At 41.3% G+C, this 17043-nt stretch overlaps 1 protein-coding gene across 11 annotated transcripts in view; it reads right to left on the bottom strand.

Moving 5' to 3' along the window:
* APBB2 (amyloid beta precursor protein binding family B member 2) overlaps positions 1-17043 on the bottom strand; it is a 153148-nt gene that overhangs the window by 97773 nt on the left and 38332 nt on the right. For 6 of the 11 annotated variants that reach the window (XM_085322691.1, XM_085322700.1, XM_085322696.1 and 3 more), the window contains one exon: positions 15685-15795. In XM_085322691.1, coding sequence (XP_085178817.1) covers positions 15685-15730 — 46 coding nt within the window. In that variant the 5' untranslated portion in view covers positions 15731-15795. Of the gene's footprint in view, positions 1-6271; positions 6341-15684; positions 15796-17043 lie in introns of all 11 variants that reach the window. The other 5 variants (XM_085322697.1, XM_085322701.1, XM_085322699.1 and 2 more) reach the window with 2 other exon arrangements.

The following is a 17043-nucleotide window of genomic DNA, read 5'->3' as shown; positions in this document are numbered from 1 at the left end:
GCAATGCTTCACATAACTGTTTTACAATAGRAAAGTTACAATAAGCTAAGTGGGTGAGAGAATAGGCAAAAGCTCAGATTATTAAATGAGCCAAAAAAGAGACAAGAAAAAAGTAGACAGATCAGGACCATGAAGCTGAGAAACAGGCAAACAGCTTGATCCTAAATAAATGAAGCACTTGAATCATGTCTGAGCTTCTGTATTCTAGGCAGGCAGGTTTGGGGACAGGAGAGGTGCCCTTTGCAAGTGCCTTGAAGTCCAGAAATAAATCGTCTTTACTATCATTAAATTTCAATAATTTACTACTAAATGAGATGAGAAGTAGGGGAAGAACTCTTCTAGTGCTCAGTGCTAGGAAGATGAAGGTCTGCCTGMAATCTGTCAGAAAACTTCTCAGATGTTACTCCTTCTCTAATCTCATCTATATTTATTAATTATTATTTATCTATCTATATTTCTAAGGTAGGATTTGAGTATTGTTAAATTTAGGCAAGACAGGCCAGTTTGCTATTGTTTCTTAACATCTGAAATTTCTGTTGTGTCCTTTTTTGTCTTTTTTTTTTTTTTGGGGGGGGGGGAATGGGATGGTCTGCGAGTCTGAAGCAGAAGTCAAGGAAGAGAAACAGGGAAAGCCAAAAAGGTGGCAATTTGTATGTTTTGTTAGCCACAGTACTGTATTGTACAATACTATATTTGATTTCTTGGGGGGGAGGGGGAACCTTGGCAAAATATCCTGCTGCAATTCAGTCAGCTTAAAAAAAGGGCTACTGCAGAGGTGAAGATGGCTTACTTCTTCATAGATCACAAAGTTCTAACTTAAGGATAAAATGCACGTCCAAGGGGAGAGTGCGCATGCTCTTCAGATAAATAAAAGCATTCTTTTGTCTCCTTGTGGAGAAGATTCTGACTTTAATTAGTGAAGACTGCAGCTCACATTCTGCCAATGGTTAAATTTGTTCAGAGAACAGATTTTTAGCTTATGATAAAATGATTAATTTTTTTAAACAATCATTTGTTCTTCTCTTGCTTAATTATTGCTATTCCCAGGATAAATATGGCTACCACTAATCTCCGTAAATACTCCATGAACACCTCAATTTACACAATGTAGTAGTCACTGTTGTTTGACACCTGGCAACCAAACTAGAGGCCAATTAATAAATCACTCCCATCTGCTACAACATGAAACACCCTTCCTGTTGCTCCTAATTCTCAGATAGTGCCAATTGCTTATATTGCACATAAAAACATGTCTGGGGCTTATCCAAGAATATAATTTGAGCTAGCTGATGACAGATCATTCCAGTTGAGTTGTGCTGCATCCTTCTGTATTTGATATATGACAGAACAGACTGCTATATACATTTGCAGGAGATTACATATGGGCTTTTAAAAAAATACACAAATACACAGAGTAAAAAGGGTCGCTTCAGAAGGATATGTATATGCACGTACAGTTGCTATTCTCTCTTCTTTAATTTGTTTTCAAAGATACATACTTCTAGCCATCATTTCATTTTATTTCAAATTAAGCAGACGAAGTATATTCTTTGCTCCCTGAACCATCCACTTAGGATAACTTCTAAAACTTAWTGAAAATAGAATTTAAACTCAATTTTAGAAACTTCCATTTTTGCCTTTTCCTCAAGTACCTGCCTGTCAGTGCAGACCCACCTCAAATTCTTCAGAAGATACACTGTCCAGTTAACATCTTACAGACTATTTCAGTTTTAGCCACAACAGATTTCTAGAACACAATCATCTCATAATTTAAAGAAATTCTGTAATGCACTTCTCATATAAAAAAAGGCAAATTAACATGTAAAAACTAGTGCTTTCTGCATCTCACATAGAATAACTAAATCCAGTGCAAGTAAGGTCACACCTGATCCAATGAAACATATGGTTTAATCCAAAAATATGAAATGGCCTGTGTTTATGGGCTGACCACTTTATATATTTTTCTGAGTCATTTAAAGTCTAAAGTTAACCAGGAAGTTGAGTCATATGATGAAATGCATTTATACAGCAGATAATTTTGACCTATTGCCTGTCTAACCTTTAGAATTTATGGAATTATACATTATTTATAGATTTCACTCAGATTATGTATAACATTTTAGTTTTTATCCCAGCAAATTAAAACAAACTTTCATTTTTACTTCATTAAATGCAACTACCCTGATCCATGTTCTCCAGCAATGAGCTAAGTCACCACAAGACTGAAATTTCTTCTTGTTACAAACAGATTGGTTTGTGGTTTATGTGGTTTGCCACTATTTTACCATTGGACAAGTTTCTTAAAAAATAATCTTCCCAGATAAAGCCTAGCTATCTGCCTGCCAGATTATCTTGAGTCAGCCTCCCACGGTTAGCATTTCACATATCAAAAATATCATAAGAATAAGCACACGGAGACATAGAAACAAAATACATTTTWTGTTTTGCTAAGCTGCCTGATAAAGCTCCACAAGTGATTCATCACAAACACTGACATATTGATCAGTGACTGAACTAGAGCCTCAAGAGCAGAAAAAGCTCAAAATGAGCTTTCCACTGGACAGCACCTCTTCTTCTGACCCTGCTCAAATGGGCCATTACCAGGCTAGCAAGCAGTACCRGCAGGTACAAGAAGTAAGAGCACGTCCTCTCCTGGGGCAGACATCTGCTTCCTGGCTACTGCAGAAGGCAGGAGCAGATTCAAGGTGCTGCTCCTGTGCCACCATCCAGGCTCTGCARTATGCCCTGCCGGCACCCATCTGCTCTCCAAAATGGGATAAAAGGGGGGAAGCAAGAGCAGGAATAAAGGTGGCTAAAGGAGAACAAGAGCTACGAAGGAGAAAGGGCAGGTCTGCTCTCTGAAGGGTGGGAGATCCTACCACACCAGGATTAATTCAAGTGTTAGAAGACTTTTGAATGCAAGGAAAGGCTTAAACACCCTGAAGATAATCCAAAATTATGTAGCCATAACATGACAAAAAAGAGAAGTTGTGTGCACACACCCCCATATAGGATGCTATGACGCTTAAAACAGGTTATTTTTCCCAGAGGAAGCCCAGCCCCATTTTCTATTYAAAAAGTTCAAGGAAATGCAACTTCTCCCCATGCCTCTGCTCTATCACTTCTGCAACAGGTAAGGGGGCAACAACACCTGTGAGAGCACCACCATTCGGATCTGCGCCTGTTTTCGCTGGCTTTGCTCAGAGGTAACGGGAGTAACAGGGTCCAGCCCGGCACTCCGGCATTTCCTGCAGCACCTGTGCCTCCCTGTAAGCATGTTTGACCTCTCTGCCTGCTTCTGAAAAGTGTATTTTTAATTTGAGCTTTACAGACACTTCTTCCTGCCAAGAGTTTTACTTTATGTCCTGACCAAAAAACAAAATGCAGAAATTCCAGTGCATGCACTAAGYGGTGGAAGAGCTTTTCTCAGTGGCATGACATCAAAATTTTTAGCAGACCCTAAAGAATCTGGGTGCGGAGACAAACACAAGAAGTTGCTTTTTACAGAAGCGATCAACAAACGTACTGGTTACTACCCACCCTTCAATGCATGCCAAATACGCCTGCAGGAGCTGCAGCTTAAGAACAGTCAAATCGATCCTCCGCTACCACAGAAGCCAAAAGGCCACGTGGGAGAGACGAGGCAACAGCCTCCTGCAAGCCACCTGCCTTACCGCCGGTGCCATGACCCTTCATCGGGGAACGCTGCAGCGCAACATGCAGGGGACCTCATCTCACATTTATGTTCGGATATGCAATGAGTTGCTAAAAATAGAAAGGGTACATGAAGTGCTTCAGGCATTTAACAAAAGGGAAATGAACAATAGCTTTGATTACCAGTACTCTGAACTGAAAACAAAAAATTCACGGAAATAAAACAGGCCACACTTACTACAAAATTTTCATAAGGGAGTGTTTTCTGCAGCAAGGCAAAGCAGAAACCCCATAGAAGGGTGCAGGAAACAATTTTTCTGCTTCACCTGTACTCTGCAATGCTCCGATCCTACCTGGAAGGGAAAGCATCTCCACCAGCTGCACGGCTGCCCKGGAGGGTGTTTCTAGCCTGCAACACCTATAGGAAGCCGGACAGCTGAAGGACGATCCGCACAGCAGTGTAGATTAACTCACCACGTTGCCACCCAGTCCTGTGAAATGTGGCAACCCCAAGCCCAAAGTTCTGCGCAGCCAAGCAAGGAGATGTATCATCTCCTTTCCCYCCTACTCTTCCTATATTCCTGCATGTTTTGAGATGGCACCTGCAAGGCCTAGTGACACAGATTTTGCTCCTCCGTGCAAGGGCAAGGCAGAATCTATTTCCTAGTGTTTCTTTAAAAAAAAGAAATCTGTAGAGTTGGCATAGAATGCTAAAACACAGAAAAAAACRTGTTTTTATTTTGTGCAAACAACAGTGATTCATATAAACATTAACTTTGGTACAAGACTAGTTTAATTAGTCATTTTATATAGGTCTATGCCAGACTACCAGTATGATTCAACTACTAAAGTATTTATTTTAACTTTAATGGAACTTTGTAGAAGCCTTTACTATAGCTTGGTATTGTGCAACCACCCCAAAGCCGCGTTCATGCAGTCTGACAGCTCCATGCCTGTGACTTCAGGTCCCTGGGAACTGAACCTCAAGCTGTTCCTTTATGGTCCCAATCTTGCACTGAACAGTTGCACCATTTCACCAAAGATCTCAGCGAGAATGAATTGAGATCCCAGAGGAGCTGCGGCACTCATATCAATTTTGCTCCTCAAATTTATACGTTCTTTTAAGGAAACTGGCAAAGTCAAAAGCAGACAGAACAGACTGAATAATTTCAGAGGAGATGTCAGAGCTTCACACATTTCCCTAACTTACTATGCTCTCCATATGGAAAAAGATTTAAGAAGCACTTTGGGGATCAGGCGCTGAGATCCCACTTCAATGCCTTGGAAGGTAGGTGCCYGAATCCCCCAGGAGGAGCTTCTGGAAAGTCTCGGACTACCTTCACACGCTCAATTATCTCAAGCATGACAGTGTGGCACAGGGGAGGCCACTGGTGCCCCCGAAAGAAGCTTACAGCTTCACGTGACACACGATAAACGAGAGACGTGAGGAGGGACATCGTCGCTTTGACARAAACAGCCATACACCAGCAGAGCATCTCCTTCAAAACCACTCATAAAAGCTACCATAAGAGAAACAGGTAAGGAGAGAAGGAAGGGGAAACACAGATTCAAAGGAACAGAGGATCGCAGCCTGCATTTCCCTCCTCCTTGGTGCCCTCCCGAGCCCGCGGGCAGCAGGGCTGCAGCCAGGCTGGTGTTCCGGGCCGCGCGGGGCAGCGCGAGCTACCCGGCCCCAGGCACCCGCGCGGAGCAGAAACCCCGAGAGCCGGGCTGCCGCACCGCCAGGACGAGCCGCGAGGCGTCACGCTGCTGGGCGCTTGCACTCTGCCCGAACCCGGTCGCCACGGCCATATAGAAGTAAAAAACACCCTATTGCAGAGAGGTACAAATCGCCGCCCGAACGCCTGAGCAACAGCTTCCACCACCGCAGCCGGAGCAAGCACCAGCACAAGGCACGTAGCTAAGCTAAAGCAGATGAAGGGTAATAAGTAAYAGGCAAGTAAAAACAAAGTACGATAATAAAAAATATTGAACTCTAGCTAAGAATAATTACGACATCATCATCACTAAGAATAGTTTGGATATTATCAAAATTTTGGTGCTTCAAGACAGCTTTTAAGAAGGCGGAGGAGCTGTGACAGCAGTGTGTTAATAGGTCTGGCTTGCTCACTTTCTAAAAWCAAGCCACCAAGTCTCAGCTGCATAATTCTCATATTTAAAAACATAACTACAGATGTAGATTAATACACTTTCACCAATATAATGCCCTTAACACAAAAAGRCCTCAAGTTGCTGAGCATCATAATAATACAATTAACACTGTTACTGGAATGGCTTTTATTGATATTTTTGAAATATRTCACAAAACTCAAAGAGCTGGAAGAAAGATAAAGAATATCAGTACAAAAGAAATTAGTGCACAACTAATCTGTCTTGAATGGAAATAAGATGTTTGTTTTCTTTATATTGCCCATAGGAATGGGTTTAGAAAGCTGAATAGAGAGSTCATTCAAAAAGCCACTGTTAAAAGGAAAGCGCTTGCTCTTTTTCACTTACGAGTGCAAAATTAAAACAAGTATGGGCCTGGCAAGAAGAAGAAAAAGAAGAAGAAAGTGTCACATATTTGCATAGCAGAATCTTTTAAAAGGCATCTGACCTGGAAGTACTTCTGACATGGCTCACGGGGCTTCAGCAATGCACCAGGAAATAGATTATAATTTGAAATCTGAAAAGAGGGATCAWTTAAGAATTAAAAACAAAGGAAAACACAAAAYAGAAACACCRCATTACARAAGTTCCTGAGCAATAATAAGCATTCTAAATAARCCCTAGTAACATAACAGTGATCGTCTTCTGAGCTTTCACAGCTATTTGACAATCAYAGAAAGGTTTTTTTGTAGTGGAAGTGCCTACTCTAAAGCTAATGTAAGCACGTAATTAAAAGCAACTACAAYGACATTTTTCTTTGTGCATGCTTTACTAGAGCACAAGTTTAAAAATTTTCTCCAGCTTATACAACATGCTGTAGCAAAGATTTMATCAGGTTAGAAAATATGCATTCTTCCCAATTACCCAACTACAGCTTASTCAGAAAAATACATCAGTTTTGGCAAAATAAATGCAGCAGCAAGGCACATTTGTGTGAGCAATTTACAGAATTAGATAGTTTGCAGGGCAGATCTGACAGGCGAGAATCATGAAGAGCATGCTAAGCAGCTACCTCCTGCACAGAGTAGGTGCTTTTATTGCCATCTTTTTGCAAGTAAATCATTTTGCAGGGAAGTCTCTGGTTCAGATGCGAGTGATACATAAACTTGAATATTTCTGTGCACCTACGACCATTTCTGCAGCTGTGTTTGGGAAACATAGGAAAGAAATAATACAAAYCTTTTCATAAAGCAGATTTCCTTTCTGCAAGGATATCTGTTGAAGACAGAATGTTTAACGACAAACTCAAGCTCTCAGGCTATAACCTCAGCTCCTGCACAACCAAAGTTACATAATTAATATAACAATTCTCACTTAACACTAGTTAATGCCCTCAGCTTCAAACTTCCGATGCTAGAAAACTAACTCTTATGTAAGTATTCGTAATGTAATTGTCTTCTCATATCTGTATTTTAATTCAAATAGGACCAGCTAAATAATAATAATTAAACAGATGTCAGTCAAAAACATCCTAATAAAGTCTAGACTTACAGTGAGGTAGCTAAAATCAGAATCGGGACTAGACGCTTACTTTATGTCAAGCTTTATTCTGTTCCTTTTTGCCTACTTTATCTGCACAAATTCCATTCTTTCCAGGGGATGCTAAACATTTTCAGAGGAGGAGAAGGAAGGGGGGAAACCACCCGGAGCGGGTTTCCGGGGGTTTTCTTCTCACTACCCCTTCCAGCAGCGACATCCCCGCTGGACCGCGCGTGGRGCTGGCGAGAGCGGCAGAGCTCAGCAGGGCCAGGAGAGCGAGCGGAGCCGCGGGCTGCGCAGGGGCGCGCGGCAGCGCCGCGGACCGCGGGCTCGGAGGGGAGCAGGGCCGCCAGCGGCTCGCACGCGCACCGCGAAGCTCGCCTGCAGCCCCCTCCGCCGGCGCCACGCCGCCCACCCGGCCCTGCCCTCGCTCCACCGCCGCAGCCCCTCTACAGCTGGCTCGCTTACGCAGCTCCTCCCATTTCCAGCTATTTCTAGTCCACCTTCTCCTACCGACAGCGCCATCCGSTAACCGGCTTTCTCCCCTGGCTTCTGCTTCCCCAAGGGGCCCCCTGCCAGCCTCTGCCGCCGTATAATTACATTTTTTCCTTTTAGAGCCAGACACACTGCCAACTGACTGCAATAGCCTAGCAGCAGTGTTGTCTGCGTCCTAGCGATGCTCTTATTAATGGAAATCCATAATGCTGATTTGTCTTTAAATAATGTTATTAAGGAAGAAACAACTTAAGCTCCTGCAACGAGTTCTGGCACTCAAGCGGAGCATGTCTTCCTGTTTATGGGTTTTTTTCCCCTCCCCCTTCCCACGCTTCCACTCATATTCCTTGTCCGACAAAAATTCAGGGACAAGATGCCTCTCAGAATCAGATTCTACCATCTGCAGATTAAAAACAAGAAGCAGGCTTGATTCTTTGCTCCTTTCCTTATCATTTGAATATGATTTACGCATCTGAATAATCCATGTATATTTGACTATCTGATTAAACACTGCTGCACGCAGTCTACCTTGGTCAGCTCATCCTAATGGAACAGGATCAAAACCAAGTGATCACCTACACGAATGAAAAGCAGTAGTTTCATTTATATAAGGTGTAACCATCATACTATTGTGGTCAAGTCTGCATTTAGTAAGGGCAAAAACAAGAGGACACGGTAAGTATTTTTAAATTTAATTTTCTTCCTTTGATTAGATTGTGCCCCCTATGCAGAATGGAACAGCCTGGCAGGCAAACACAATGTTGTCACTGCAGAAAGATGCAGCGTGCTTTATCCATCGGCTGCTTGCAAGCACAGACAGTAAGACCTTCTCATCAGATCTATATGTTCACACAGACATTTGCATTGTAAACCTCCAAGTCATTTTTCAATCCAGCTGTGTAAATTAAATTCTCAAGCCTGAATGTTCTTGGGTTTTTTTTTAAATCATCGTAGGACTATTCAGCCTCTGCAATAAAGATGACACTTCAGCCTACTTGCTAATTGCAAACAACTCTCCTTTAAATGTGCGTGCTGACATTGAGAACAAGCATGCACTTCACTCTCTCAGGCAGACTGAAACACAAACCCCCAAAATCACAATTTTCTGCCACCGAGAYGGGTGATAAAGCAAGCAGGACTCAGTCTTCCATATCCTGCTACTTCAACCTCAAGTACYACCCAAAAACAATTCTCAAGATAAACAACGCACAGACATATCTGATCAGAGTTACCAAGACCAAAGCACAATAGTATATAAAAAAGAAAGCTAGGATAAACTTAGAACTGTCCCAAGTATTTCTGCTAGGGAAAACAAAGCAACCAAAAAGCACACAATCCACTCAGATGCTCACCAAAGTAATAAAAGGGAATCAGTGGTCGTGGATTTGGCACACAGAGCGGTTAGGACTGAATTCAGACCAGGGAGTTTTCAGCCTCCACCTAAGTCTAACACAGACCATTYGACAGCTCTCATATCGGGCAGCAGAGCTGTTCAGAGGGTGATCGACTCCTGCACAGGGTTAAAGAACCTGGCAGGATCCACCACCAGCACCGGCTTTCCAACTGCTCCGAATGGCGCTAACCCAATACCAAGCTCTTCAGTCAGAGATACGGGCAAGGAAAGCAGAAAAGAGATTAAGCATRGGTCACACCTTTATTAACAGAAGCAGCAAAAATCTTGACTGAGCCRCTATCAGATGCAATGGATGAGTTAAGTTCCAGCACGGCATCTSTGCTAAACAAAAATAGTACTTATCGTTAACCATCTCCCACACATCTTGTCTGAGGCGCTGCTACTGGCAGCTTGCAAACACTTCTCCGCTCCCGCARAGCCTAGAAGCAACATTGCGTACTCTTATCGGCGTCTGTGGCAACAGCCATCTGCACGCACGCGGACGCCRACGTCCCAACCTCTCTCTTTAAACTAACACAGTTTAACAACTAAACCTTTGATGGCCCCGGCATCATGATTTCATATGCTACAGCTTTATCTGCCCTCTGAATTAAATATAATAAATTTATGGCTAGTTACACATTAAGCTGCTATCAAAGTTATCCATCAATGTTTTTACCCTCGAGTTATCCGGACTGGATATACTGGAGTTATCCGGAAAGTAGTAGCTTTGAGCCAGCTACTATCACTGCTCCATAACTGAGACCATAAAATATATTTTAAAAAGCATGGTACATCACAACTATTTTCTTTTTATTCTATATACTTGCTGTCGAGTTGAGATGTAGAGATGTAAATTTGAAAATTAAATGGGAAACAATCTTTCAATACACTTTCTACAACCCTACATGAAAAGAGATGAGGAATAAAAATACGGGTATATCAAAGGCCTCAACATAAAGAAATTAAAACTAATTTCATTAGTTTACAGTGTTTGCAAATCACTTCAAATAGCTAACAGTAAGCTAAGGGAACAAAATAAAACATGTTTTCCTAGAATACAGCCTATGAAGGTATTCCAAGGAGGTCTCTAGAATTACATTCTAGAGTAATAAGTTCAATAAGACTGACATGATTTTAAGATAAAAATAAGGCTCATTACATATAAAGAAATATATTTCAATGAGGCTGAGCAGTTGCCTAAAAAGCTACACGTTGTCTTCAGCCAAATTTTAGCAGCCCAAACAAGAAATACTTTGAATCATATAAACAGACCATTTATACTTCTTAAGCTAACACAACACTGAGAGAAGACCGAGAGCCATATCCTATAGTAACTCTGTCAAACATTACTACAGTCCTAGAATATAGGAGTAACTTCAGTTTCAGTCTGCTTGACAACTAGAGTTCCCCAATAATATTGTTGTAATATTGTTGTAATAGCTGAGATAGAGCTCATAAATAAAACCACATGCTCATAAATCAAGTCAAAGTCTCCTATKTGCTTTATGGTTTCCATAAACTAAACAGATCAATCCATAATAAAGTGGAAGGAGACCATAACAAAAAAGCAAYGGCACTCAGCTGCACTTAGTAGCGTTTAGTTTGCTGAAGCGTGGCTAAAACCATGGTCAAGTTTCGGTAAGCAAGAAACATCTGCAGTCAGCGGGCGAAGGAGGTCGGCATTGCAGACCCAACTTCCCATCTGTGGAAACAGGCACGCGTCTTGGGGCTTCGCCGTGATTCTCCGAGAGGCCTTGAAGAAGCTGTAGTGCAAGTCTCCACAGGGCTTCCCGGGAAAGGCGGAAGCCTAAGCAAAAGGGGCTTTAACTAGGACACCGGCATTTATGTAGTCACATGCTTTGGTATACTTTTTACTGCATGAATTGCCTGTCTCCTGCCTTTCCCTTACCCACGCAACTTAGCATCTAAGCATCTTATTTGCAGCTCTTCAGCAATGTTAAAGAAAACTGTCTCTCCTGAGCATGACCTGAGCAGTACCGATACTGGAGTCTCATTTACACCAAGATCCCTGTGAACTGCTCCACATTTAGAGAAAAAGTAAGCTTTGTCCTGCCAGGGGAAAGAAACTTTAGGACCACTAACTTGACACACTGCCTAGACAAATAACATACTGCTACTAGACTACGAGGAAAGAAAATGTCAAGAAATGCAGTGCAGGCTTGTGTATATGGAAAATTTTCCTAGGCTGCTTTGACCAAGAGTCACCCTCTGTGTGCACTCTTCTTTGGGAGCAAGACTGCCTCTTTCAAGGGAGTTTTCTGTTACTTTGGCACCAATTGCAAGCCAAGCCCAAAGAGCCATTCCAGAGCCAATTTTCACACCAACTTCTGTCGGGTTAATTACAGTAATATAATTTTACTGGGGCTGGCTGTGAGACTGGAAGTCTAGAGGGGGGAGAAGTCAGGGTTTTATTGGTATTTTTAGGGTCACCATTCTAACATACGTTTCTCTGTTTCATGGAAATGAAGCTAGGACTTTCCAGAATTTCACGAAACAACTCCTCCCTTGTAAGCCCAGCGGTGGGAGGCTGCTACCCCTGCAAAAAGGCACTGCCTGGGAAGCTGAAGAGACCCAGGCAAAAGAGGAACGTGAGCATTCCCAGAGGGAAACCAAACCCCAAGTTTATAAAGTCCACCCTGCTCTCTCTGCCTTGAAGTATACTGAATTATTTATAAGCAGAAGAACTGAGAGTGCAGCCTCCCCCTGGACAGCCCAAGGCAATGCCTCCCCACAGGGAGTATTTTCCTTTTATCTCCATCTTTGATTTGTGAACATTTTGTCAAAACAGTWTTTCCCCAAAAAGTTTTGCTTGGTAGATCATCACCCATCAGAAGTCTCTGAAATAAAAATCCGGTCAGCTCTAATACTTATATTGGCAGAATTACATCAATAAATTATTCCATATGGACACCATCCTGAGGAGTTTAAAAAATAATAAAAATAAATAATAAATAAATAACCGYCCCTGATTTTCACCTCTGCCCTCCTAAAATCAAGAACTTAACAGCTGGTGCTGTCTTCTCCAGGTGGCAAAGGCTGAAGGAGGAGCTGCAGGTAGAAGCAGGCCCCTTGTCCCTGCGACGCTGATGTGCCAGCACAGGACTACGCTGCGCAGGGCATATTCCAACAGCCAACCAGTACAGAAAAATATCATCGATGAGTTCCTGCATTTCTTCACTTCTAATGTCTTAAAAGGGGGGGAAAAAGTTTTTTTTTTTTTTTTTTAAGACTTTAGAAAACACCACTGCTGTCCATTTAATTATTATTTAAACTCTAGCTGAGTCTTTAAGAGTGAGTAGGAGAACAGAAGGGAACTGGACCCAATTCCACTTTCCTGGAAAGGCTTTGCTCAGATTTCAGTTATCAGGCAAAACACTACAGGTAACCGAATGAATCATTACACTGGGGACAGCATACACCAGGAAAACCCATTCAAAGGTTTCTTCCAGGCATTCAAAAGACTTTTACTTTACACGCAGAACCAAAATTTTTAAGTTCAGTATGAGAGAAAACCTGCRGCTACCTCAACAGCCACGCTGTGTTTTCAGGAGGGCTGCGCAGTCAAMGCATWAAAGTGGTTCTCACGAGCAAATATWAGAAGAGATACAAACATGAACGAAGGTCACGAGCAATTCAAGAAAATAATCTTGTTTCCAAAACCCAGATTCTCARTAGTTGGAGGCATTACATCCTTAAGTCTGTGTTTTTCACAAGAAAAGCTCAGAAAAGAAAAAATAAAACCCAACACAGAACACCAGCCAAGGGAGGCTGGCTGTTCCGTCTGCGCTAAGCAGAGCCAGGGATACACCCAAGACTGCCTTCTTCATGGGCAGTAATCAAGAAAGATCGCTGCTCTTAAAAAGTCTAAATAAAGCACAAATCAAATGGATGTGTTAAAACCACCTTGYCCAGACAAAATCAAAACTGTTGAATTCAAGGTATTAATTTCACTTGTTTCTTCTTGTACCTTCAGCCTCTATATTTCAAACTCATTTCCTAGTACTGGGCTTCAAATAAGCTGCTTTTAATTTAAGTTGATTACAGGTTTACTTGCATATAAAACCTTTTGCTACTCTCTTAAGACTATGCAATACTACACTTATTAAATCCATGAAATCATTTAACAAAGCATTTTATCTCATAAATGGATTATCTCACCACACAGAGAGCAGTACAACTGCTGTGCTCTATGCAGATTTAGTATTTTTGCTCATAGATTTTATTTATTTACAGAAAGCTAGTTAAGTACATACAAGGAAGATAAAAGCCAGAATAAAAGGCTTAAGTCCTTAATGCACCAACTCCTTGATGGTACAATATTAGATTGAAAATTTAGACTAAAGCTCTTCCTTTTGCTGCAGTAACTGTGAATCTAAAATACAGTAACTTAGAGAGGTCCAATTACTMATTATTTATGCAAAGAAAACAAAAGTAAAATGACACAATTCACTATTTTTCAATGATCTAGTTTCAAGATACTACTTTTCAATGATCTAGTCTACAAGTACTGTTACTGCTCAAAACAAAGAACTTTGAGAAAGCTAATTTGYGATCAGTGATTTCATCATTATCTGTATTTCCCAAGAACTGGGCAATTTCAATGCCACTATTGTTGATACGTTCAAAGCACTTGTGCTAGGCGCCAGGAAGTCATAAAAATAATACTGCAACAAAACCAAAAAATAGGGCAAGTCTCCTGGCTTAGAGACCAAAACAGGTTAAGGAAAGGGAAATTTTGGATACACAAAAACCATAAAGCCATAACTAGGTACGTACTTTGATATCGCTGTCCCCAAAACAGAGGGAGCTTTAGTGTCATTGATTTTGACACATATTTCTGAACTTGCAGGTGACAAGAGCCCCCAAACTTCCTTGGGCAAACCATTCCAGATCTTTGCCATCTTCAACTGTTAAATTAGACAACAGGAAAAATATCCTAGGCTCTCCAAGCAATAATTCAATGCCCATTACTTGTTTTCTTTAAGTAGGAATGGGGAAGACTTGGTTACCTACCTCTGCATATCATTATTTTACCCTCTTTAAAGCTCCAAGCTGCAAGCCTAAGCKTGAGACATGGATAATATGTCTTGAAGTATGCCTGAGAGACCAGGTTTAAAGGCTAGTGTCTAGATTTAATGTCCAGTGAGTCAAATAGATCAGTGTGATTCTGTACTCYGGCGCTCGCCAACCAGAGACCTCAGTCAAAACTGTAACATCCATTTATTTATCCAGTTTTACCATAGTCCATATCCCAGTATTATTACCCAAGATAAATTCTTTGTAGAATAGTATCTAAACCATCTCTAATACATTTTTTTTAAYGTGCACCTTTGTGACACCTATGACTAGCCTGTAGCACAGAGTAAACATCCTTCACAAGTTGCTAGGATTTAGCCTTAGGGTCCGAAAAAAACCCAAAGTCCTGTTTTGCATGCAGGGTCTCAGCACACAGTTCTGCACCTTCAACGGCAGAGCCACCTTTGGAAGTCCCTGTCCTGCCACAGCTGTAAGTTCTTACTGCAGTCTACTACACCATCAGCCAGTGCAAGTGTCTGTGGAGCCACGATGCAAGCTGGATGCCTGAAGTGAACCAGGTTTTAAAACAAAACCCTGAAGCAACAGAACAAATGAAACAAAAATGAGAGCTTTTTAAATTGCTTTTGATGCCAAGAAAAACATGCATGGGATCATACTCCTCTGTGACAGCAGAACGAAGAGCATACAAAAAGTWAACCTAACTCAGTTTTACTTCAGCGCACAAGGACTGGCAGCAGCCTTCTGGCCTTGGGGATCTATCACACAGACTTCTCCAGGAAAAATCATTTCACATCATTTCACATTGCTCACAGCAGGGARCCACTGCGGTTCAGTGGCTGCATTTACACTAGCACTTCAGGCAGGCACTTTCTAATTGAAGGTGCAGGTGATAAACTTTAGGAGTTGCTTTTGAACTTTTACATAAGATAGTAAGAGATAAGATAACATCATACAACATAATACAATTCAGAAAAGATACAATAATGTTGCACTCGGGTATAAATAATCTGCAGCTGTTAGTTGCAAATGTAAGCAATTAAAGCAATAGCACACAGAAACATTTAAGGAGAGGCTCAGGTGGTTTGTTAATTTGAAGGTATCTATTTCTAAAAACTTGGGATGGGAGTGAGAAGGAACAGTAGCTAAGCTTCTAAACACTACAATAAATGAAGCTGAGGACCTTGAACACAAAACACAGCACTGAAGTAGACTTGGCCAAGTCCCACTGTAACCCATTTTTTTTGAAGTTCTAGAAACCAACTTTGCAATTCAAACATAAATCAATATCCTTACCATTTGGGTACATACACAACAGAGATGACATTGATTAGAGTACGTCAGCATCCTTTACAAAGACTATTTTACAATGTATAAATTTAGCAGCCCTCAAAAGTAATAAAGTGACAAATAAATGATACCAATTGCATACATACATGAGCTGCTTGGCCGATAGTGAGCCCCTGGGTACCGCCTGCCCATAGTGCCAGTCAGCACATTACCGCACGTTGTCAGCTGCTTTCAAAGTACAAGATCGAAACGCTTAACTGGGGGGGAAGAACAAAAAAGAAAAGTGAAGATTTAGTACAATTGCTATATTTTTTTTCATTAAAATGCTAATGACTCCCACAAAATTCAGAATAACTATGTTTATGAATTATTCATAGTCATGTTGTCAGTGGAGATGAACTGTTGTGCTAGAGATGCAGCACAAATTTATCATTAGTGTTTCGTCCCCATTAACAAGCTCACATAAATTTTAAGGCACAAAGAAGTCTCAGGTCATACAGTAGCTTGTTTTTGTCTTCAATACCAACAGAACGACAAACAAGGCAAGAAAAAGTTGGCTATTAGCTTTAAATAYAATATTGTCTGAACTTCTGTGAAGCCGTAACTACAGAAAAAGCTTATGAACGCTTTACAGAAGCAAAACTTATCTGTGCTACTTATCTGTCACTTGCTCTGAAAGTTCTGCATTCATCTCTGGCTGAAGTGCCTATACCAGAACGTAGGCTACTACTAGTATATTTGTTTCTAAATGCATCAGAGAAATCCGGCTGAACATGAATGCACAGCACACATTACAATTTACCACGTTGTGGGAATCACAAATCACAACTCATTTTTTTAACTGAAACGCTGCTCAGCCTGTCGAATACCAAATATAAAATYTTTCAGTCCAAAATTGAGAAGTCCCATTCATTACTACAAGATTTTGTACTAAAAATCAGCTTTCAGTTGATCTTCAGTTTTACTCTTTTCTCAGTCTATCTGAATAGTCTTCATCTTCCCAGATACCTTTCAATGTCCATTRCGTATCAACTGCACAATTCATAGARRTACATTTCCTTTTATTCTCTCCCTTACTGGAAGGAAAAAAAGGTGACAGATTTCAGGGAGTGCTTTTCCTAACTTACTAAGAATTTTTACTGTTTCAGGCTGCAGCTACAAGCACAGGCTTACTGCATGCAGGAAATAACGAGAACATCAAGAGGACACAGATGGAATAGCGCTGCATTGAAACTGAGAGCAGACTTCCACAACTCTACAGACAATCCAGTCCCCAGTTGAGCAGGACACCAGATCATTCCTGAGTTAGATAAGCCTTCTTTTTTGGACTGGCCAGAAAAACACAGGCAGGAGAATGAGAGCAACAGAGCTGCATCAGGCTGCTTCCAGCTCCTGTTGCATGTCCTTTTAGTCGCCCCAAATCCACACCACAGTGTTTCTACCCCTTCTTTCCTTGCTCACAGTGTGTTYCCCTCTTCTTCCTACAGCTGACACTTGCATTCATC

The sequence above is a fragment of the Rhea americana genome, unplaced genomic scaffold, assembly GCF_003343005.1.
Source record: "Rhea americana isolate MKP2758 unplaced genomic scaffold, rheAme1 scaffold_8, whole genome shotgun sequence".
Classification (NCBI taxonomy): Eukaryota; Metazoa; Chordata; class Aves; order Rheiformes; family Rheidae; genus Rhea; species Rhea americana.
The sequence above is the reverse complement of the archived record's forward strand: the minus strand, read 5'-3'. Positions and strand labels throughout refer to the sequence as shown.